This window comes from Rhinatrema bivittatum, chromosome 5 (assembly GCF_901001135.1).
Source record: "Rhinatrema bivittatum chromosome 5, aRhiBiv1.1, whole genome shotgun sequence".
Taxonomy (NCBI): domain Eukaryota; kingdom Metazoa; phylum Chordata; class Amphibia; order Gymnophiona; family Rhinatrematidae; genus Rhinatrema; species Rhinatrema bivittatum.
The window spans coordinates 113,401,918-113,427,353 of NC_042619.1; the positions used below are offsets into that span (position 1 = coordinate 113,401,918).

The 25,436-nt window shown below is 42.6% G+C and overlaps 1 protein-coding gene across 1 annotated transcript in view; it reads left to right on the forward strand.

The window, feature by feature from the left end:
- The window catches only part of LOC115092143 (complement C4-A-like), a 274,266-nt gene that overhangs the window by 153,014 nt on the left and 95,816 nt on the right, over positions 1 to 25,436 (forward strand). Inside the window, exons 26-30 of the mRNA XM_029602749.1 lie at positions 7,658 to 7,814; positions 14,234 to 14,338; positions 15,035 to 15,203; positions 19,301 to 19,467; positions 22,506 to 22,661. Coding sequence (XP_029458609.1) covers positions 7,658 to 7,814; positions 14,234 to 14,338; positions 15,035 to 15,203; positions 19,301 to 19,467; positions 22,506 to 22,661 — 754 coding nt within the window. The remainder of the gene's footprint in view (positions 1 to 7,657; positions 7,815 to 14,233; positions 14,339 to 15,034; positions 15,204 to 19,300; positions 19,468 to 22,505; positions 22,662 to 25,436) is intronic.

A 25,436-nucleotide genomic window follows, 5' to 3' on the forward strand; every position in this document is an offset into this window, starting at 1 on the left:
TTCCAAGTATGCTACTATTGTGGCTATGCTAGTGTTAAATTTAATGTGCTGATGCAAAACATTTTGCATAGCACATTAAGTAGAGTTTTCGCATGCACATTATGAGGTCAGTATTCAAAGTCATTCAGATTGATAACTCACAAGTTATCCATTTAACTCCAAGTTATCCATCTAACTCCATGCTATCAAAGTTAGCATCTATCTCCAAGTTAGCAACTTAAATGAGTTGTATCGCATAGGCCTCTTCAGCGGTGTACTAAGGGGGGGGGGGAAGGGACGGTCCACCCCGGGTGACAACAAAGGGAGGGATGCCATTGCTGCTAGCATATAGAAAGGTCCCATGGTCAGAAGAATGTACCGAGGTCAGTACCAGAAGAACCACCCAAGGAACAGGAGAGTGGATCCGGGACAGGAGCACGGGGCCAGGAGCTGGAACAAGGAAGAGGAGGAGCTGGAACTGGAGCATGGAGAGGCAGGAGCTGGAACAGGAACACGGAGAAGCAGGAACACATAGGAGTTCGATCTGTTGCTGAGGCTAGGCTAGGGAACAAGGGCTGCCCTTAAATACCCCCATGGGGTGATGGCATCATTCGGAGCCATGGGAAAGTTCCCTGCCATGGCCCCTTTAACTGTGTGAACGAGCCTCTTCTGCCATGCAGAAGAGGAGTAGCGATTGTGGCTTCCCTGGGCCACGTCTGCAGCCTGAATCTGGTGGGCTTATTGGGGAATGAGTGAGGCTGGCTGCAGGAGTCCATAGCCAACCGTCTCAATGGTACCCCCCCCCCCCTAAGCCTCCCTCCCGGGGGCTTGGGCTTCCTTGGATCACATGGATGGTAATCTCCTCCAGGTGCAGCAAGCCAGTCCATAGACATAAGGGAAGTTTGGTCTTAGTAATTCATCCTGGGACGGGGGTCTCTCAAGATCGAGGAGATCACAAGAGGCATCTCTGTAGAATTGGTAACTTCAGGTGTTCCACCAGGCTCTTCATAATGAAGTTCCCTCCTGCTCCAGAATCAATGAGGATCTGGGTCTGGAATTCCAGGCTGCCCGAGTGAAGAGCCACAGGAAACATTTATTTTATTTATTTAAAACCTTTTTTATACCGGTGTTAGTGTGAACATCACATCGGTTTACAATATAACAAAATGAATAGAAAATACAATTAACAAGGGAATAAAACAGGTGGGCAAAGAGAAACGCGGGAAAGCAGCATAGAAAGATAGTACAACTGGTGTAGAGTTCTTAACATAGGTAACTATTGGAACATATCATGTTGGATAATATCATGAATGCTAGTTATTATATACATTATTAGAAACATGTAGATCACAGTGTACGATGGTAGAAGAAGATGATTGATGGTTATAGCAGGGGGGTTTGCTAGTCAGGAAATGCCTGTTTAAATAACCATGTTTTTAGTTTCTTCCTAAATTTGAGAGAACATGATTCGAGACGGAGTGCTGAGGGCAGGGTATTCCAACGTGAGGGGCCTGCGATAGGTGTGCTGTTTTTAGAGAGGGCACGTGAAGAGTTCCTTTGTTGATTGTTCTAGTGGGACTATTAAGGTGTGCAGAGGTGAAAGGAAGGTCAAGCCAGTTGGAGTGGTGGGAGTAAATGGCTTTGTGGATGATAGTGAGTGTTTTGTAAAGAATGCGAGAGGGGATGGGGAGCCAGTGGAGGTCTTTGAGAATGGGGGTTATATGGTCTGTTTTATGGGCATTTGATATGACTCTTGCCATAGTGTTTTGGAGCATTTGGAGAGGTCTTATTGTGGAGTACGGGAGACCCAAGAGTAGAGAGTTGCAATAATCCAGTTTAGATGTTAGTGTGGTTTGGATTACAGTCCAGAAATCATGGGAGTGTAATAAGGGCTTGAGTTATTTTTAGTACATTAAGTTTAAAGAATCCTTCTTTGAGGATGGAGCTGATGTATCTCTTGAGATTTAGTTGTTGGTCCAGGAGTACTCCAAGGTCTCTTACAACTGGTTGCGAGGAGATGAGCTTGAAGGCTGGGTCTAGAGCAAGGGGTGGTGTGGTGGGAAATGAAAAGTAGCTCGGTTTTTGTGGTGTTAAGTGCAAGGTGGAGATTGGTGAGGAGAGAGTTGATAGATTTAAGGCAGGTGTCCCAGTGCGATAAGGCATCTGTGATAGAGGAGTGGATTGGTATGATGATTTGCACATCATCGGCATATAGGTAGAATTTTAGTTTGAGATCTGAGAGGAGTTGGCAGAGCGGGGTGAGGTAGATATTGAAAAGGGTGGAGGAGAGGGAGGAACCCCTTGTAAGAGAGGATAGTGGGCAGATGTGGCATTACCTATTTTTACAGAGAATTTTCTGTTAGAGAGGTAGGAAGAGAACCAAAGAAGGGCTAAGCCTGAAATGCCAATATCTTTTAATCGGGTGAGGAGGTGGTGATGGCATATGGTATCAAATGCGGCTGAAATATCGAGGAGGGCAAGAATGTAGCTGTTCCCTTAGTCCATGCCTCTGAGGAGGTGGTCGGAGAGAGTGAGGAGGAGGGATTCCGTGTTAAAATGTTTACGGAAGCCAAATTGTGCAGTGTGAAGGATCTTGTGGTCTTCAAGGTAGTTGGACAGTTGTGAGTTGACAACTATTTCCATTATCTTGGCTATAAATGGGAGATTTGAGATGGGGTGGAAATTAGCAGGGACCTTCGGGTCCAGAGAGGGTTTCTTAAGGAGGGGTTTGACCACTGCTAGTTTGAGTGTGTCTGGGACTATGCCTGTGGAGAGGGAACAATTGATGATGTCAGATATAGATTTAGCAATGGAGGTTGGAATGGAAAGGAGTGCTTTGGTGGGGATGGTGTCTGAGGGGTGGGAGGTAGGTCTAAGCTTTTTTAGGATAGATTCAACTTCTTTGGCAAAGGTAAGCTCCAGAGTGCTTAGGGAGGCAGTGGGAAGGTCAGTCCCTGATGGTGTGGGATGCAGGGGGTAGGTGAATCTGGAAAGGAGGTTCGCTATTTTATTGTTGAAGAATTGTGCCAGTTCTTCACATTTAGCGTGGGCTTCAGAGTCAGGAATCGTGTGTGGGATAGATTTGGTAAGGCTTGAGACATAGGAGAAGAGTGCTTTGGGGTTATATACGTATTGGTGGATTTTTAAGGCATAGAAGTCCTTTTTGTGTTTAAGTGTGGTAATTCTGTAGCAGTGAAGGGCTGATTTGTAGCTGGAGGTATGCTGGGGAGTGGGGTACTTGCGCCATATTCACTCTTTTTGTCTCAGTTTATTTTTCATAGTTTTTAACTCTGAGGTGTACCATGGGTTTGAATGTTTGGAGTCAGAGTTTAGTATGCGTGTGGAAGCTGAGCAGTTTGTTGGCTATCTCCAGTGTGAGATTGTGCCATGAAGAAAGGGCTGCATCGGGGTTGGTACAGTCAAGTTTGGGCAGGGAGATTGCTAATGCTGAGATGAGATCATCAGTGTTGCAGGACTTTCGAGAGATTATGGTGGAGTTCTTGTCAGTGTTGCTAGGGGAAGAAGTGTTAATGGAGAAGAGGGTTTCAATAAGGAAGTGGTCAGACCAGGGGACAGGTGAGCAGGAAGGGGGTGTTGACGGTTGGAGACCGGAGTTGGTGAAAATCAGGTCTAACGTATGTCCATCTTTATGTGAGGGATGTAATGAGTTGTTTGAATCGTAATGCCAGGAGGGAGTTTAGAAGGGTGTCACATGAGGATGTTGGGGAGCTGGATTAGTGAAGCCTAGGACACCTCCCCCACGGGTCCCAGGCTCAGGAGTTTCCCAGCTTCTCGGGACATTGAGATAGGAAGTGTCCCTTCCCGGCAGAGTACAGGCATAAGCCCATCGCCTGATCACGTTGTCTCTCCTCAGATGTTAGCAGGCTTTGTCCAAGCTGCATGGGTTCATCAGGGCATGCCAGAATGGAGGCCATGGTGGTGAGTGGGCCAGAGGAGGACAGCACCAGTGTGATGGGATGGCATGGGATCCAAAGTTCTCAGGCTCGCTACTGAAGGTGACGGTCCACTCTTCCAGCCAGGTCAATCAGATCATCCAAGGACTCAGGGAAATCTCTGGCTGCCAGCTCATCCTTAATACATGAGGACAGTCCCTCCATAAAGATGCTCGTTAAACAGTCCTCCCTCCAGCAGAGTTCTGTTGCCATGGTGCGGAATTCTATAGCGTAGTCTACTAGAGGCCTCGCCCCCTGGCGAAGGTGCAGGATATCTGACCCTGTCGCGGCTAGATGGCCTGGCTCGTCGAACGTTTGCTTAAACATCTGGACAAAATGCTGCAGGTCCTGGAGAAGTGGGTCCCCATGCTCCCACAGAGGAGAAGCCCATGCCAAAGCCTTCCTGTCAAGGAGGGAGAGGATGAACGTGGTCTTGATGACATCCATAGAGAATTGTGATGGCTGTAAGGTGAAGTGCATAAAGCACTGGTTAAGAAACCCGCGGCATCGCTTTGGTTGCCAGCATACCTGGGAGGGGCCAGAAGGCGAATGGAGGAGGCGTGTTGGGGGAGCTGCCGAGGCATTGAGGTGGGCATTTATACAGTCCAGCGATGTCGCCAACATCTCCAAGAACTGCTGCTGTTGCTGAAGTTTCTGTGCCAGACCTGATATAGCCTGGAGACTTGAGATCTGCCAGGTCCATGGCCTCAGCAAGCTGTTGCAGTGTGGATCCTTGGGCCGAAGCAGGGTTGACGCTATCTGCAGGGAGAGATCCCTTCTGCAGGTCCCCATCATTGGCAGATGGAGTAGAGCAGTGCAGAGACCCAACTGGACCTTCACCACTACCAGCCCTCATTCCCCGCAAGTTCAGCCCTTGGGTGCCAGGGTCAGCTGGACGTAGATGCGGGTCTCTGAGTGACGAATCCACGAGAATAACAGATGAAAGTAAATCAGACGGGCTGAGGTCAGGGACAGGTAGCAGACATACGAATCAAGGAAGCAGGCTAGAGGTCAGGACAGGCGGCTGGCAGACAGAGTCAGAAGAACGTACCAAGGTCAATCCCAGAAGAACCATCCAAAGAACAGGAGAGAGGATCTGGGACAGGAGCACAGAGTCAGGAGCAGGAACGAGTAGGAGGAGGAGTTGGAACAGGAACACGGAGAAGCAGGACCTGGAACAGGAACATAGAATAGCAGGAGTTGGAATTGGAACATGGAGAAGGAGGAACACGCAGAATAACTCACCAACTCGCAGGAGTTCAACGTGTTGCTGAGGCAAATCTAGAGAGCAAGGGCTGCCCTTAAATACCCCCGCAGGGTGACGACATCATCCGGGGCCATGGGAAGGTTCCCCGCTGCGGCCCCTTTAAATATATGGACGAGCCTCACGCACATGCCTAGGAAGAGCAGCGGCAGGCTGAGCATCGGCATCCTGCCGCACAGAAGAGGAGTAGTGAGGGCTGCTTTCCTGGGCTGTGGACACTGCACGAATCCAGTGGGTTTGGTGGGGAATGTGTGAGGCTGGCTGTGGAAGAAGGAGCCAATGGCAGATGAAGAAGAGTCCTTGTGGTACTGCCGACATTTCCCCGGAGCCAGCAGCAGAAGAAAAGGCCTGCAGAGCCGACAGCATTTCTTGAAGCCAGCAGCAGCAGAAGAGGTCCAAAATGTGTGTGAAAGAACGAGTTAATGGCCCTGTAAGTGTGAGTGCCAATGAGAGGGTGTGTTTGTATGTGTATGAGAGAGTGTGTGTATATGAGAGGGGGTGTACATGTGTGTATATAAGGGTGTGTGTGTATGTGTGAAGGTGCCTGTGTGTGTGTAGGGGGGGGGGTGAGAGACAGAGGAGGCATGTGTGTGTAAGACAGAGGAATCGTGTGTGAGAGAGAGAGGAAGCAGGTGTGTGTTTGAGAGAGAGAGAGACAAGGAAATGTGTCTGTCTCTCACACATACACACTCAAGCTCCCTCTGTCTCTCACCAAGTGTGTATGTTTGTGTGAGACATAGGGAACATATTTTGTGGCTCTCTGTATGTGTGTGTGTACCCCCAGTCCACGACAATCTCATGGTGACAGTTATGGAGAGCAGGGGCTTTTTAAAATTCTTAATCGTTTTAATTAGTGGCTGTTATTTGATGTCTGCTGTTTTTTAAATACTCTATCGATGTTTAGAAAATGTTTTTAAATTTGTACAGGAGCTTCTAATTATTGTATATTCTATTCAGCAGCTGTTTTGAAATTTATAATTTTTAGTATGGTTTAACTATTCTGATTAATTTATATTTCTTGATTGTATTGTTTTGAGGCATAGTAGTTTTCTGCTTTTCCATTGTTGCACTACATACAGAATCTGGCTTGTGGTTTCCAGTTCAGTTTTTGTCTGCATGTGTGTGTGTGTGTGTGTGTGTGTGTGTGTGTTAATGTGTGAGAAAGAGATACTGAGGAAGCGTGTGTGAGAAAGAGAAATAAAGGAAGTCTGTCTGTATGTGAGAAAGAAGCAAAGAGGAAGTGTGAATGTGTGTGTGTGTGTGTGTGCCCCCAGTCTATGACAATCTTAGGATGACAGATATGGAGAGCAGGAGATTTTTTAAAATCCTTATTAGTTTTAATTATTGGGTGTTATTTAATGTGTCTGTTTCAAAATATTTTATCAATGTTTAAGAAATTTTAAAATTATATATTGGGTGGTTGCCAAAGGAAGTATCCGCCTCGGGTGCCTAATATCTAGGTACCAATCACAAACACACACCCACTAACACACAATAGTGTATTCCAGTAACCTTATTTGTCAACAAAATCAAAACGATGGTTAAACTGGTATATATTTGTAGCACTTCCAACTGCCACAAAACTTTGTTGGACCCTTAATCCTAGAGGCTGTGTTAACAACAGACTCTTTTATGATATAGGGTCACTTTGCTTTTATTTAATATCACTTATATTTTGTTCATTTTTGTTCATTTTTTTATATAGTTTGTATATTTTCAATAAAAGCAATCTCTCAGAATTGCTGATGAACTACAAGTCTTAACAACTGATATTTTATCTTTTCCAATGTAAAGCTGGAACAACCACGATATCCGGTCACAATCCCAAAAAGTTTTGAAAATACTTATCACAGAAAAATGTCACAGTCCCGACACGGCCATGTTTCGGACCACAAGGTCCTGCTTCAGGGGAATGACTTCTTCAACACTTCTTATCTGTGTAAATCCAGACACCGTTCCATCAGCATAACCGAATGGCTATTCATGTGTAGCTTTTTTCTCTTCCCGTGGTCTGGATACAGACGCACATAATGAACAAAATATAAGTGATATTAAATAAAAGCAAAGTGACCCTATATCATAAGAGTCTGTTGTTAACGCTGCCTCTAGGATTAAGGGTCCAACAAAGTTTTATGGCAGTTGGAAGTGCTACAAATATATACCAGTTTAACCATCGTTTTGATTTTGTTAATATCTAGGTACACCATTGGGCCTCCTACAGATTGATTCTTTAAGGTGAAGAAAGCTACATGAAGCTTTTAATGCAGAAAATCCACAGTTGGGGTTATTCACTAATAAAGCAGGTTTTCCATATTAAAAGCTTAACACAGATTATCACACTTCAGTGAATCAGCCTCATAGATATATTTAACAGATATATCCGCAGAACTTTAAAATATATTCTTTTACCTTTTTTGCATAATTTTAAAGTCATTTAATTGTGTTTGCTTACTCTTTTTAGGTTAACTGCTTTTGTTGTTAAAGTGTTCATAAAATGTATGGGATACATACATGTTGAAATCAGTTACATCCATAAAGCCGTTTCCTTTCTAATTCAGAATCAGCGAAATGATGGCTCATTTCATGACCCTTACCCAGTGATGGACAGAGAAATGCAAGTAAGATTAGACATTATTGTTAAAATGTTAATAAAGAAAGAAATAAAAGATAACCTATCAAAAATATTAGAGATATCAACCCAGTGGTTCTTTGGCAGTGCCTAGCCTAGCTTCTTATTGCATTGGCTGGGGCTGGTGCGAGGGGTATATGTATGTTGACTTTCAGAAAAAAACTCAAGACCTGGCTGTTTCAACAAGCCTTCCCCTAACTCAGGCCTGTCTCAGATATTCCACAGTTCATATACTAATTGCCACCTAATCAGTGCACTCCATTTCTAACCCTCTATATTATTTGTTATAGTTACCAAGTTTATCTTCTGCTTCTGGCTTCTTCATCTCCCTAGTTCCATTGCCCTTGTTTTATTGTAACTTTGCCTCTTCTTCTATGTTAATGTTATAACCCCTTGTTCCATGTAAACCAATATGATATGATCTGTATCATGAATGTCAGTATAAAAAAGTACTAAATAAATAAATGTATGTACATATATGTGTATGAGTGTATGTGTATATAAAAAGAGAGAACGAGAGAGTGTTTTTAAAAATACAGATCAATTGAACTTGACATCTAGAGGACTGTAACATCATAAGCCTATATTAGGGATCTTCATTTTCACTTTTTATTTTATTGAACTTGGGAATTTCAATTTTATAATGAAAACAATCAGTGGAAAAATTATGTTGTCATAACAAGCAGGAGAAATCATTTTTCCACTAATTTCTTTTGTTATAATATTTAAATTCCTAAGGAAAAAAAATAAAAACTGAAAATGAAGGTCCCTAGGCTCTCTCTCTCTCTCTCTCCTTTTATATATCTATATCTATCTAACTGTCTATCTATCTATCTATCTATATATATATATATATATATATATAACAAGAACACTGATGAAGTATTTGCCCAACAAAGGCCTTTGTTTCACAAAAAAATTGGATTCTTCAGAGGGGAAAGCATTACATTCTATCAGATACCCATAGAAATCTGATTTATTAGGAGATTGTTATTATATGGTACTGTGATTGTCTCTTCATGCTATTTGGAACTTGATGAATGCTTGAACGTTATATTCATAAACAAAACCTCAGCCTTCCTTCTTCGTTAACCTTCTGACAGAGAACTAAAATGAGGCGACTGCCGTACTCTTTTTGTGAATATATATATATATATATATATATATCACATATATTTATAAAACTGTGAAACAGGAGCAAATCATATGACACACATTCTATTTCAAACATCAGCAATGCTTGAATAGTGATTGTGTTAAAATGTATTGCCATAAATAACCCAGGAGAACACAAATGTGTATGTATACACTATCAAGTTTGCAGGATATCCACAATGAATTATACATATGATATATTTGCATGCAATGGAGGCAGTGGGTCAGAGCAAAGGTCTATCAAGCCAGCATCCTGTCTTCGACAGTGGCCAATCCAGGTCAGAAGTACCCAGGAGGATCCCAAAGAATAAGTCCCCTCCTTTTTGCTCATAACTGGGATAAGCAGTGGCTTCCCCTACATAGCTAATAGTGGTTTATGGACTTTTCCTCCAGGAACTTGTCCAAACCTTCTAAACCCAGCTATGTTAACTATTTTCACAACATGCTCTGGTAACAGATTCCAAGGTTTTGTGCACTGAGTGTAAAAATACTTTCTCCAATTTGTTTTTAAAATGCTACCCATGAGTGTCCTCTGGTCCTAGTACTATTGGAAAGATTAAATAACCTTTTCCTATTTGCCCTTTCCACTCCACTCATGATTTTATAGCCCTCGATCATCATTTCTCCTTTCAGCCATCTCTTCTCCATGCTAAAGATCCCTAACCCGTTTAGTCTTTTGTCGTAGGGGAACTGGTCCTTTCTCGTTATCCTTTTGGTCACCCTTCTCTGCATCATTTATAGTTCTATTATATATTTTTTGAGATGGGGAGACCAGAACTGCACACAAAACTCAAGGTGTGGTTCCATCATATGCTGGATCATGACATGTTATTAATGAGACTTATTGAACTTGGCATTATGAGGTCCTTTTTTGCCTGGTTTCAATCTTACTTGGTGGCGCATTCACAAAAAGTTGTCTAGAATACTCTGGCATAGGAATATCCCATTACTAATAGGGGTAATACAAGCATCATAGTGGACAATACATTAAAATTGTCAGCTCAGTGTGCTGTAGAGGTAAAAAAAAAAAAAAAGCAAACAATTTTAGGAATTATTAGGAAGGGAATGTCATGATGCCTCTGTATCGTTCAATGGTGAGACCACACCTTGTATACTGTGCTCAACTCTGGTTGTTGCATCTCAAAAAGATATAGATGCACTGCAGAAGGTACAAAGAAAGGCAATAAAAATGATAAATGGGGTGGAATGTCTCCCCTATGAAGGAAAGGCTAAAGAAGTTAGGGCTGTTCAGCTTGGAGAAGAGATGACTGAGGGGGGATATGATGGAGGTCTACAGAATCATGAAAGGACTAAAGGGGTAAATGTGAATTAGTTGTTTACTCTTTCAGATAGTACAAGGAATAGGGGGCTCCATGAAGTTATCAAGTAGAACATTTAAAACAAATCAGAAAAAATTTATTTTTCACTCCATGCACATTTAAGCTCTGGAATTTGTCAACAGAAGATGTGGTTAGGGCAGTTAACTTAGCTGAGTTTAAAAAAGGTTTGGACAAGTTCCTCGAGGAGAAGTCCTAAACTGCTATTAGTCAAGATGACTTGGGGAATAGCCACTGCTTATTACGCACAATTAAGCTCTAGAATTTGTTTCCAGAGGATATGGTTAGGGCAGTTAGCTTAGCTGGGTTTAAAAAATGTTTGGACAAGTTCCTTGAGGAAAAGTCCATAAACTACTATTAGTCAAGTTGATTAAAAGGTGGATTTTAAAAGCCTGAAACATGAATTAATTGGAGATGAACTCATGTCTTGGAACTGCTCAAAAAAGAGCGTGGTGTGGGCATAGCCTGGGTAGGGCATGGGCAGTACATGGGCATTTTGGGACTTTAACCAGAAATTTGCACATAAATAATACGATCTGGCACATACCCTATCGCATATTACTATGGATGGCATGCAAGAAGAGCTCCTGCCTCGTAACGTTACTTCTGCTACGGATGGTGTATAAGTCCAAAAAAAAAAGCCATTTCAGAGTTATTTAAAGGGTCTGGGATAACTGGGGGTTGTGCAGGCTATCAAACCAGGGGGTTAGAGGACCTATTTGTTAACTGGGTGAACTAAGAATGAACTGGTAAAACTGGCGAATGTGTCATGCACGTCCCTTTTCAAATCCCTGCACATATGCATTAGAAGTAGGATTTGCACACACAGGTATGCCCCCACTTAAAATTCAGCACACATGTGTGCGTGGCCAGGCTATTTTATAACATGCGCACATATACGAGCGTATGTTATGAAATAGCCGCATCCCTGGGTGCGGGCCGACGACTGTGCGCACATGTGTGCCCCCGCACTGGTTTTAAATTTACCACCTTAACGGTGAATTTTAAAAGCCTGACATGTGCCGAAATTAGGGGATGCACAAATAAACTGGGCTTGCGTGCGCCGAGTGGATTTTAAAACCTGCTCAGATATGCACATAAATGTCACAGTGCACACATCTTAGAATTTCTCAAAAAGAGGCAGAGTGTGCGCGTGGTCTGGATGGGGCATGGGTGGTACATGGGCATTTCGGGACTTTAACCAGAAAATTGCAATTATATACTTATGCGATCCGGTGTGCGCTGAGGTCCCCTGCCACGTAACCTTTTTCACTTACATATCAGCTATCGCTGACATGAAAGTGAAAAAATAAAGAAAATAGATCAGCAGAGTTTTAAGAGTCGGGGCCAACTGGGGAGAAGGAAGGCTATCAAATCAGGGGGATTTGATAGCCTGATTTGATTTATGTTAACTGGGCAAATTGCGTAACTTTACTACAGCTGTGGATGGCGTGTAAATAATAAAATTAAAAAATGTAGGCTAGTCAGTGGGGTTTTAAGGGTTGGAGCTAACAGGAGGAAAGGGAGACTATTAAACTAGGGGGGTTGGCCTCACATTTTACTTTCAGTATTGCAGGCGAGTAACTAATAGGCTCATCAACATGCATTTGCATGCGATGAGCGCTATTAGTTTCGGGGTGGTTGGCCACGCATTTTCCATGCGCTATTACCCCTTACAGTATAAGGGGTAATAGACACCGGTGGGAAATGTGCAGCCAGTCGCGTGTTAAACGGTGTGCTCTTAAACAAGACAACGCCACAGCCTTCACAATTGATTGTAAACCAGAAACAGACATATAAAAGGAATGCCTCTTTCAGAGAAACTATTCAGAAGGAACCCTTGGGTCTTAGATGTATCATGTGAAATGATTATTACCCTGTTTATGCCATTAAGAAATATATGATGGTGCTAGTGTGGTTTCTAGAAGGTACATTTATGTAATATCTGTTTATGGCACAATTTGTTTTAATTTCATTTGAATTCAGTTAATTAAAAAGTGAGCCTGACTTCAGTGCCGGGAAAAATCATGGAATCCATTCTAAACAACAAAATCACAGGACATATAGATAGATATGGTTTAATGGAACACAGTCAGCATGGATTTACCCAAGGGAAGTCTGTAGTTACATGCTGTAGTTACATGATGTTAAGTTTCATGTTATGAGTTACCACCCAGGAAAAAGATCTAGGCATCATTAGCTGGGTGTGCTGCGGCAGTAAAAAAAGCAAACAAAATGTTAGGAATTATTAGAAGGGAAAGTGACTAAAACAGAGAATGTCATAATGCCTCTGATTCACTCCTTGGTGAGACTGTAGCTTGTGTACTGTGTTCATTTCTGGTTGCTGCATCTCAAAAACGATATAGATGCACTGGAGAAGGTACAGAGAAGGGTGACTAAAATGATAAAAGGGAGTGGGATGGGTCTCCTAGTCCTACATGGAAAAGCTAAAGAGGTTAGGGCTGTTCAGCTTGGAGAAGAGATGGTTGAGGGGGGATATGATGGAGCTCTAGAAAATCATGAAAAAAATCAAATGGATAAATGTGAATTGGTTGTTTACTCTTTCAGATAATAGAAGGACCAAGGAGTACTCCATAAGTTAGCAAATTGCACATTTAAAACAAATCAGAGAAAATTATTTTTCACTCAACACACAATTAAGCTCTGGAATTAGTTGCCAGAGGATGTGGTTAAGGTAGTTAGCATAGCTGGGTTTAAAAAGGTTTGGACAAGTTCCTGGAGGAGAAGTCCATAAGTTGCTATTAGTCAAGTTGACTATAAGGCAAATTCTAAAAGCCCTGCCCATGCCAATATCAGGAGATATATGCATAAATTGGCTGGCGTGTGCTGAGCAGATTTTAAAAGCAACACGAGTATGCACATATCTCCCGCAGCGCGCACAAGAATAAAGTTTCTAAAAAGGAGCAGAGTATGGACATGGTCTAGGTTGGACGTGAGCGTGTTGGGGCCTGGCCAAGAGATGTGCACGTAAATACTTCTGCATCCTTGCGTGTGCTGGGGTCACCTACTGTGTGAATTTTCTTCTGCTATGGATAGCGTTTTAAGTAGTAAAAAAAATATAGGTAAGGCAGTGGGGTTTAAAGGGTCGAGGCTAACAGGGGGAAGGGTGCCTATTAAATTAGAGGGATTTGCAAGTCCTATCCCTAACTGGGCAAACTGGGAATGAACTGGGAAAATGGTGAATGGCATTGGCACGCTTCCCTTGTAAAATTCCCCCACTTATGCGGTAAAAGCAGCATTTGCACACAAATGTGCACATCCACTTAAAATTGTGCGCACGTGTACGCGCATCTAGTCTATTTTATAACATATGTGCATATATTGTCTCTGGGCGCGGGTTGACGTATGCGTGCACACATGCACCCATACACCTGTTTAAAAGTTACTGTGTTAGGAAATACCTGTGCTTATTGCTGGCATTAGTAGCATGGGATCTATTTAATATTTGGGTACCTAGCAGGTATGTATCCTGGATGGGCCACTGTTGGAAACAGGAAGCTGGGCTTGATGGGGTCTGGGTCTGATGCAGTATGGCATGTTCTTATGTTCTTATTTGTATTTACTGTGTATGTGGATCTTGGGTAGGGCCTGGGTACTCACATGCGTGGAGTCCAGTGACAAAAGAAGAAATCTTCAGGCTATTAGGGTGTAAGCATAGTAGGTTCACAGTTCTGTAGACCACTGGGTCTCTTATTCATAGTGGGGCCCAGTGGGTTTCTTGTGTGCCAGTTTCACCCTTTTCTTGGCACCAGTACACTATATTATCTGAGGGAGGCACTACATTTACAAAACATTCATAGTATATGAGTAATCCGCATGAATGAGATGTGAAAAATTGTAATAATATGTGAATATAATGTATGTGTATTTAAAGTTTAATTCTACTTAACTTTAGGGTGGAATTCGATTGTCAGAAGGGGATTTGTCACTAACAGCCTTCGTAACAATAGCATTGCATCATGCCTTGTCAACCTATAAATCCTCAGAGAATAAAACAGTGGTAAGCATTTTTTCTGAATGCAGTAAATATATTTTATTTTACCACATAAACCGACTGTCTGAACATTGCCCAGCCTCAATGCAGCTAGCATTCTGTGCATTGTTCTACAACCTACAATACTTTCAGCTGCACTGAGAGGAGGTCCTCCCAGGGGAGTGGTTAGGTCGGGAGAAGAAACATACATTTGTGCAATGCATTTTTAACAGTAAGCATGCACTTTTCTAGCAAAACTCTACCAGCAGCAAATAGCAGGGTCAAGTAACCATGAGTCTTGTGCATCCATGGTAAATTTTTAAGCCTGCAGGTAAAAAGTATGCACACTCTTTGACTAAGTGCAGACAGTAGGAAAGTTGACCCCATAACATATGCATTTTCTGTGTCTATAACATAGGTATTGGCAAATTTGCAATATTCATGTGATCCTGCAACATTGCAGGCTATTTAAAAATTGCCCACACAGGGTCTAATTAAGGACTTGCTTTCCTGTTTTACAGTTTGAAGTGCACCCATTAGTAGAAAGAAATTTGACGCCTTTTGTTTATCTAAGATATTAAATAACTGTTCTGTGCCAGTATCTTATTTTGTTTGAATTATATTTTTGTGATGTAATTTAAATAGTGACCACTAGCCTCAAGAATGAACAATTCTTGATCATTCCAACATAATACAAAATAACCTTTCATTGTGCCTTTACAGAAAACAAGCATAGAAAATGCCATTGGCTACATGGAAAGAAAACTGGATTATCAACTAAGCCCTTACTCTGCTGCAATCACTGCATATGCACTCAGTCTTGTTAATCCCAATACAAATGGAGTCCTGAAAGCAGAACAGATTCTGAGTGGAAAATCTGTATTTGTGAAAGGTACAGTAATAACACTTTCACGATCAGGATGACAGGTTGTAGACTGGTCTATAAAGACTGCCGCTGACTATTTCAATTTCTAGAAAGGTACTGTCATTGCAAACTAATCTTCTAATGGAAATGGAGGATTACTCATTCATGATTACTTTTAATTTAATCTAATTTTGTTATTGATAATGTGTTGCTACTATATTTCTGTAGCATGCCAAAGTAGGCCAACACCTATTTCATTAAGAAATTCTTTTATTTTTATGTTTTAGAGAAAAAAAAAGACTACAAAAATGTGGTAACCCTCCAAACTGTGTGCACTTTAATTTGCATTTTTGTGGAGGCATTCCTGGGTCTTTTAAGGTTTCTGCAAAAAAAAATAAAAATTTCCATGACTTAACAGACATTGTAATATTTGTATTAAGATGAAAAGGCATTAGATTTTGGCAGCAAAGAGACTCTCTAAAGGAGGTCATTTATCAAAATGCGATAAGGTGTTTTTGCATGCGATAAGGGCTTATCGCAAGCGAAAAGCCCCGTTAACGCATGCGATAGGCCCTTACCGCATGCAAAAACGTGTTTAACACATGCGATAGTACCATATCGAATGGTGCGATGCAAATCCCGAAAATAGGAGGAGTTAGGGGCTGCGAGTGGGCTGGGTTAGCCTGTCTGCGAAGAGCTATCGCACAGCCGTATCACCGATTTTAACAACACCTCTTTGAATTGCATTAGTCTGTGCGATAACTGCCGTGCCCGTGCAGTAAGTTTCCTCGCCCTTTGCGATGTCTCCCGTAAGGCCTATTTGAGGAAAGAGAGAGAAAGAAAGAGAGAGAGAGAGACTGGCCATAATGTCATTCCCATAGGTAGGTATTTGTATCCCTATGGTAGGCCCACCTAGTAACTCGAAGTGGGGTTTAGGTAAGAGTGTACGGGGTTAGGGGCCACTTTGACATTCTATGTGACACCTACGAACAGAAAAGTGGTCTCGTGAAGATTTGATGACCTTCGGAGTGAGGAAACTCACTCCAAGATGAGATTTGGGCAATGTTCTCTCAACCTAGCTTGATGGACTCTCTACCAGGGTAACATCAAGCTAGGTGGAGAGAACATTGCCCAAATCTCATCTTGGAGTGAGTTTCCTCACTCCGAAGGTCATCAAATCTTCACAAGAGACCACTGTTCTGTTGTATCCCTAGGTGGGCCTACCATAGGGATACAAATACCTACCTATGGGAATGACATCATGGCCAGTCTCTCTCTCTCTCTCTCTCTCCCTCCCGTGTGTCTGGGACCATTAACAGTGGTTGAATGCAGGAAATACAACAGGTCTGGCACTTATCGCAGAATCTGAAAATGGTATCATAATTTGCACTAACTTAGCTCTTCACACAGGTAATTAGCGCAAATGCTATATTAGCATAAAACACGCCCCTTTTGCTATCATATGCGGTACTTACCGCATTTTGATAAATTCAGGCCTAAGAGTGGTCAGTATGCAGCTGAGCAACAAAGATAACCAGGTCATTTTACTAGATTATCTTTAGCCAAATTTTCAGCCACATGTAAACAACAAGATTTACAGCTGAAAATTCTCCTGAATCTAGTTAAATAAAAATTTATGGCCCCAGTATATGATGCCACTTAGCCAGATGCGTGGCAGCAGCTGAATATCCGACTGTGCTAAGTGGTTGCCACTTATCTGGATAACTATTTATCCAGCTAAGTAGTGGGATAGTTAGGCCTGCTATTGAGCAGGTCTAAAGTTAGCCAGATAAAATAATTTTATCTTATTCCAATTAATATAAGCACAAATTTCTTTTATCTCACTCCCATTCCCATAAAGTAAGGTAAAAAAATGTGGAAACAATAGTTGCTGACAAAAAATGTAACACTAAGAAAGTACACAGTCCTTGTTATGTTATGTTATACTTTTATACTGCCTTTCTTGAAACAAGTTCAACCCAAAGCAGTATACATCAGTTAAAAGCGATAATCAAAATATATTATATTATACAAGAATGTCGGTATATAAAAATTAAAAATAAATAAGTATTGTACTACATCAATGCTGCGCTTCCCGGACGCACTGGCTCTGCGACTGGGTCTGCTTACCTGGAACGACCCTCTACCAGTGCTGCCTCGAGTTCCTGCTCTGTCCAACACCGACCACGTCCTCCACGGGCGTCCCCAGCTCCCTCATAGCCTTTGGCATTGCAGCTCTCCTCGCGCCGGGGCTCGGCGTCCTCCTCGGCGTCAGCCCTGCTCCCTTAGTGTGCGCGCGCCCACGGAGCCCAGCGTAATTTAACATAGAAACATAGAAATGACGGTAGAAGAAGATTTTCTAATAAAACAATATGTTATAATAATATAGAGGTCCATATTCAAAACCATTTAGCTGGCTAACTCAGAAGTTATCCAGCTAAATGAATGTTTGGGTACTTTGGCTAAATTCTAGCCAACTAATAAGATAGCTGGTTAGAATTTAGCCTGCTAAGTTAGGTGCATTCCAGGGGAATAACTGGGAGGAGTGGAGTTAGCTGGTTAACTTTGGTTATATGATAAAGTTTAGGTGACCCTTTACTGTTCTTCCCTAAACTTTGGTTATATAATAATGTTTAGGTGAGCTTTTACTGTTCCTCCCTAGTGAGAGTGGGATAGATTGAGTCAAGGTTCTAGATTATTGTATTTTTTCTACTTAATTTTAGGGTGATTATTATGGATTATATTTTTACTGATGTTGCGCTGGGAGTAGACCCTTGGCCTGGTGCAGGATTTGTAAGGCCCTCCGGTTGGACCCGGAGAGCGCCTCCTACCAGGAGGCGGAGCACAGGAGGAGACAGAGGCTAGCTGGAGCTTTGCCAATAGCAACCCAGGGTTCCCTCAGGTTGAGCCCTTGGTTACCCGGGCCGCCTGGTCTTAGGTGGGCCTCGCAGGATCTCCGAGAGATAAAGTTCAGGGGTGTGCCCACCACAAACAAGGGTGCGTGGTTGGTGTTCAGACAGGGAAGTCCAGAGGTCGCAGGAGGCCAGAAGAGAGTGTCTGAGTATAAAGCGAGAATCAAGGCCAGAATATCAGTCCAGAATGGTCAGCCTGGCAGGGTCGGTAACAGAGGTCAATCCGGGCGTAGTCAGGTCAAACAGAAGGACAAGTTCCAAGTGGCAATGAAGAGTAATCGGAGTTACAGGCAGAGGTCGTCAGGTGGCGAACAAGGTAGTCGGAGTTCAAGGTAGAGGTCAGGGCAGGCAGCAATCAGAGAGAGAACAGGCAAAGGTCATTACCGTGAGATCAATCCGAAGGGTACTACCAGGATTGGAGAGACGAAGGAACAGGAGACACAGGAGACGCTGGAACAGAGAGACTGGAACAGGAGACACAGGAGCAAGACACTGGAACGCAGGAAGGCAAACTAGAGATACCGGAGTGTATGACCCAATTGCCAAGGCCCCGAGCTAGGGGCCGGGCTGAGGTATATATACCTTGCATGAGTGACGTCAGAATCAGACGCCGCCCAAGATCTTCCCGCGCTTGGCTCCTTAAATTACACTGGGCTCCGCGCGCGCGCACTAGGGGGGCGGGGCTGACGCCGATGAGGACACCAAGCCCCGGCGCGAGGAGAGCTGCGATGCCAAAGGCTATGAGGGAGCTGGGGATGGCCGTGGAGGATGTGGTCGGTGTTGGACAGAGCAGGAACTCGAGGCAGCACTGGTAGAGGGTCGTGCCAGGTAAGCAGACCCAGTCGCGGAGCCAGTGTGTCCGGGAAGCGCAGCATTGATGTAGTACAATACTTATTTATTTGTTTATTTATTTATTTATTAATTATATACTGATATTCTTGTATAATATAATATATTTTGATTATTGCTTTTAACTGTTGTATACTGCTTTGGGTTGAACTTGTTTCAAGTAAGGCAGTATAACATAACATAACAAGGACTGTGTACTTTCTTAGTGTTACATTTTTTGTCAGCAACTATAGTTTCCACATTTTTTTACCTTACTTTATGGGAGTGGGAGTGAGATAAAATAAATTTGTGCTTATATTAATTGGAATACGATCAAATTATTTTAGATAAACACATTGCGTTAACTATATACATTTATTTCAGAAACCAAGCTGCGATACTGGCCTGCCAGCACAGAAGCTATATCTATAGAGACCACATCTTATGCACTCCTTCAGGCATTAATTAAAGGAAATATTACCTATGCAAAAACCATTGCCAATTGGCTAATTGAGAAAAGAAAATATGGTGGTGGATTCTGTTCAACACAGGTATTCTTGGCTTTTTTTTCTAGCCTGCTTTTAAGAAAAGTAAAATGGTGGAAGATAACATGATTGGTTGAATCTGTGTTTCACATTGTATTTTATATTAGCATTAAAGAATGGAATTGTTTACAGTCCCATTGTACATTTTCAAACTGTGATTCCTTTTACTGGATTATAATAAAAAGATATTATTCATCAGCTTTTGAGATTGCTTAAATCCCTTCTTCTAATGTGATTTGAAAAGCTTGTAGACAACCTAATCTTTGATGATTCTAGTGTTGGTGCTATAAAAGGTGTCATGTCTTGCAGTGAACCCAGTTTTCTTCAGGACTAGTATGGCTCTTAGACCTCTAAATTACACTCACATTGATCATTTGTGAAATACTTTTTATGTAGATTTTTTTTGGGGGGGGGGATTCCAATGAGATCTGAAGAGAATTGTGCTATAAAGAGCTCACAATTCATCCACCAGTCCATATTTCCTGCTAGATAAATTGTGTTTTAAATACTTGTTGCTACATCATAGTCTGCTTTAATAACTTTCACATTTGGTAACGTTATTTTTTAATGTATCTTTATTGGAAATTTGTTCTATGATATCAACAAATATTCCCTTGAAAGTTATGTATTACGCCTCTATTCTCTTCATGAGTGCATGTTTGTGCAAGCTATGCAATAAGCCCATACCCAAATGTAAATGAGGACATGCCATATGCAAATGAGATTTTAATATGTGCTCCAGGCCTGGATTTGCCAATAAGCCCACTAGGCTTGTGCATTGTGTGACAAAAATCAGGAGGGGGGGGGGGGGGGGGCAGCAAACTAGCTGAAGATCTGCTGCCTCCAGGAGATCTGAATTTCTAACCGGCTAAGGGGGTCATTTTATCAAAATGCGGTAAGGCATTTTCGCATGTGTTAAGGGCTTATCGCATGCGATAGGACCTTAACACATGCGAAAACGTGTTTACTGCATGCGATAGCACCATATCGTATGGTGCGATGCAAATATGGAAAATAGAAGGGGTTGGGGCGGGGAGTGGGCTGGGTTTGCCTGTCTGCGAAGAGCTATCGCAGAGACTTAACGCCAACGTTTGACGCACCCAGAGCATCCTACTAGCCGGGGGAGAGAGAGATAGAAAGAGAGAGACTGGCCATAATGTCAGCTCCCTAGATAGGTTTTGGTATCCCTATGGTAGGCCCACCTCATAACTCGAGGTGAGGTTTAGGTATTAGTGTAGGGGGTTAGGGGCCCCTTTGACATTCAATGTTAGATGTATGAACAGAACAGTGGTCTCTTGTGAACATTGGATGACCCTCGGAGTGAGGAAACTCACTCCAAGTTGAGATTTGGGCAATGTTCTCTCAACCTAGCTTGATGGACTCTCTACCTGGGTAACATCAAGCTAGGTTAAATCCGAATATTGGTAGTTAGCCGTAGAAGTTATATAGCTAACCAGCTCTGCCCCCAATCCACCCAGTACACACCTACATTTTGTGTGCGTAACTTTTAACCATAAGGAACTTACATGACTAAGTGGCGGCCACTGTACGTAGGCACATATTCAGCTGCTGCTGCTTAGCTGCATAAGTCCTGCTTATGTTGCTAAATAGCGCTGAACGTGCTTCAAATATCGGGCCTCTTATAAATTATACAGACATAAGCAAGGTTGGAAAACTACCTTATTTTCTAAAATATGGTATAAAAGATGGAAATGTTTGCCAGTGTGGTTCAGAATTTTCTAATTCTTGCCAGAGAAAGCACAGGAAATTGTGGCGCTGTGCCTTAGACCATCTGCTCCCTCTTGTCTGACTCAATGGCGGGAAGGGGGCAAAAGCACCAGCATTGCCTGAGGAGGGGGTAAAACCCTAAATCTATCTCTGATGTGTACAGGAAAGAGTGTGATATGCTCTACTCACATGCTGTTTACCATGGGCTCATAAACACCAAAGGTTTAATACCTACTTCAGAGCCAGATGTTAACTTTTTTGCAGGCCTAGAGTTCCAAAATCCTCCATGCTCACCAGCCCAAAATAAAAGGGACAGCTAACAGGGGAATTTTGCTCCCCCCCCCCAATTCCTCCATAAAGATTGTACCAATACCCCACCCCTTCTAGTATCACACTGTCTCTCCCCAACATCCTAGCTATCAGCTACAGAACACAGCTGCAAACATCTGCCAGAGTTTCGTTTGGTGAATCAAGGGAAATCATATTTTGTCACTGAGATAAAGACTGAGGGGTAGATTTTAAAAGAAGCGCGATCAGCCTACTTTTGCTTGCGCATCAGACTCAAGCAAAAGTACGCTGGATTTTAGTAGATACGCGCGGAGCCGCGCGTATCCACTAAAATCCTGGATCGGCGCGCGCAAGGCTATCGATTTTGTATAGCCTGCGCGCGCCGAGCCGCGCTGCCTCCCCCCGTTCCCTCCAAGACCGCTCCGAAATCGGAGCGGCCTTGGAGGGAACTTTCCTTTGCCCTCCCCTCACCTTCCCCTCCCTTCCCCTACCTAACCCACCCGCCCGGCCCTGTCTACACCCCCCCTTACCTTTGTCGGGGGATTTACGCCTCCCGGAGGGAGACGTAAATCCCCGCGCGCCAGCGGGCCTGCTGCGCGCCGGGCCGCGACCTGGGGGCGGGTACGGAGGGCGCGGCCACGCCCCCGGGCCGTAGCCACGCCCCGTACCCGCCCCCAAAACGCTGCCGACACGCCCCCGGAACGCCGCGACGACCGGGCCCGCCCCCCGACACGCCCCCCTCCGAGAACCCCGGGACTTACGCGAGTCCCGGGGCTCTGCGCGCGCCGGGAGGCCTATGTAAAATAGGCTTCCCGGCGCGCAGGGCCCTGCTCGCCTAAATCCGCCCGGTTTTGGGCGGATTTAGGCGAGCAGGGCTCTGAAAATCTACCCCTGAGAGTTTTCAGAGTAAGAGCTGACAAGAGGATGCTGTGATGGGGTGGACAATAACATTGATTGGATGTTGTGTGACACCTTTTGATGTATCCTAATATTCCTGGTGATCCTCTTCGCATTGTTTTCCTACACAGGATACAGTGGTTGCTCTGGAAGCTTTGTCAAAATATAGTTTACAAACTGTAAACGATCCTATAAATCTAAAGATTGATATAACTGACCCTGGAAGAGGCAAAGGCCAGATTATTCATTTGAAGAACGACAATGCCCTGACAGAAGAAAAGTTACAGGTACAGTACCGAGACCTCAGTTTTATATAGCTGTTTCATATAGGCATGTTTTCTTATTTTTCTGAGCAAAGGAGAAGAAATATCATGCTCACCTGTCTCAGTAAGCTGGTGTACTCTATTGAGCAATCATTTAAAAATAATTAACAGGCTTGGATTTGGGCACAGGCAATGTAGGCAACTGCCTCTGGTACCATATTTTTGTAGGCACCAGAGCATCTCCGTCGCTGCCCTGCCTAAATATCTATCTATCTATTTATTTGTTTACTTACTTATTTACTTATTAGTCATCTGGGGACGAACTCTAGGTAACTTACAAAAATTAAGTACATAATGCAAACAATAAAATCAGAAATAAAATTACCATAAAATAATCCAAATACATAAGACTAACATTGCCTATTAAAACAAAACTTGATAAAACAGCAACTAACATCAGTAATCATAAAACAATCCCTCAAAAACGTAAACATCAATTAAGCAAAGGCAAGTCGGAACAGGTGTGTTTTCAGCTGAGACTTGAATTTTTTGGTGGAAGTGGTAAGATGCAATTCGGCAGGCAGTGAATTCCAGAGGACTGGGTCGGCAACTGAAAAGGCTCATTCCCAAGTCTCTACAAGTCATACACTGCGTACAGATGAGACATCCAACAACCCTTGTTGAAAGGAGTACAAGGCAGGCATAGGAATGAACAGATGTAGCATGGCATTTGCCCCAGGTACTGAATGAAAGGCAATAAGCTTGTGAACTAGAGTAGCATTTTTATACTTAACACGATAAATCCAAGCCTGCTGCTGTGGGACTGGCTCCAGTTCAGCAGCAACTGAAGATTAAGAAAATTCAGTGCTGGGCCTCCTATAGCCTTAGCAATCTGATAAACCCTGTGGTGTCCTACCCCTCGCATGGGATTACATGGGAACTGGAAGCTCTTGCAGGAGGATAGGCGGGACAATGTGTAGGGCCAGTCAACTTGTGAAAGCTGCAGGAGGCCCCATGATGAAATTTCTTAATTTTCAGTCGCTGCTCTGGCAGCTGAGCTGGAGCCAGCACCATTAGAAAAGTGGCGATGTGACTTGGAGGTTGCTCAAGAGAGGAGGATTTGACAGGAAGGATCGTCACTTGCTTCCCCCTCTCCCCAGAAGGAAGGAGGAAAGGGAGGATAACTCTCCCTCCCCCACCCCTGCTGCCTGTGGGCACACACCACCTTAATCTGGCCCTGGTTACAGGCACAAGGGAAAAATAAAATAAAATAAATATTTCTGTAATTGACTGAGAGATCTGGTTCATTATTTCAATCAAAGAATTAAACAGATATATATAAAAAGAGTAATATATATATATTTCTCCCTTAGAGAAATGTATTTCTAATGTTTACAGGCTACAATTAATGCCATATACCATGCACATGGTATACATGTGGAGAGAAGGTGTTGACTATGGGGCAATTGTCAATTAACTGTCTAGCAGCAAGTCACATGGGTACTTTTTTACCTACATAAATTGAAATAATTTTCAAAATGAAACCATGAAGGTACTATCTCTTTAAAAATTTGGTAAAGTAACATTGCTACAACAGTACCCATGTATCTTGCTCCAACTATTTCTGAGCATAGAAGTACTTATTTTATTTAGGTGTTTTATATACCATCGTTCCAAAAGAAGATCACATCGGGTTACAATACATATTCTTAGACAATATTTACTTAAGGGTCAATGATCATGTTTTAAGTCAACATAATATCAGGAAGGAAATCAAGGACGTATTCATACATACATTAATATAACATTGTTTACAAATTCTAATTTTCCAAGCATTACACTTTACTTTGTTCCATTCTTATTGCACATTCTACTAAGTATGTCTCTGGTACTGATGGAGAAGTTATCGGCATATTGTTGTCTTACGTTAAGTGGTAAGCAGTTCTAAAGAGCCATGTTTTTAGCTCACGTTTAAAACTCTTTCTTTCATTTATCAGACGTAATGATTTCAGAAGAGAGTACATAACTTGAGGCCTGCTATGGAAAACATACAGGCTCTTATTTATGTTAGGTGTGTGTTCTGTGTTGAAGGTACCATTAGAAGTTCTTTGTTTTACGATCTTAGAGCTCTCTGTGGTTTATATGGTTGAAGTGTCACTCCTAATATGCATGGGTTAAAATTATTGATGATATTAAAAATTAGAGTTAATACTTTATAATGAATTCTGTATTGTACAGGAAGCCAGTGCAATAAGCGATGGGATGAAGTGATCAAATTTCCTTGTTCCTAGTAAGAGTCTGGCAGAGGCATTTTGTAGTAACTGCAGTGGTTTTAATAATCCTGCAGGTAAGCCTAGTAATAGGGAGTTGCAGTAATCTAAATTTGAAAATATCAGTATTTGTAGTACAGTGCAAAAGTCCTGAATTGTTAGTAAAGGTTTCAGTCTCTGTAATATTCTCAACTTAGAGTATCCTGTTTTTATTAGCTTGCTTATGTGTTTTTTCTTAGTGAAGTTCTCATCTATCTGTATTCCTAGGTCCCGAACTTGATCTGAGGGAGAGAGGTTAAAAATTCCCAAGTCTAATGTTGGTGATTTGATTAACGTTGTATTTCTTCGTAGCCACATAATTTCATTTTTTGGAGGGTTAAGTGTTAGATTCAGTTGAAATAATTTTTGTTGTATTGCCTTCATGAATGTTGCCAGAGTTGTCGCGGTTTTTTAAAATGTTTTATTGAAAGAGATGTAGAATTATATGTCATCTGCATATAGGAAGAAGTTGATTCCTAGATTTGCTAGT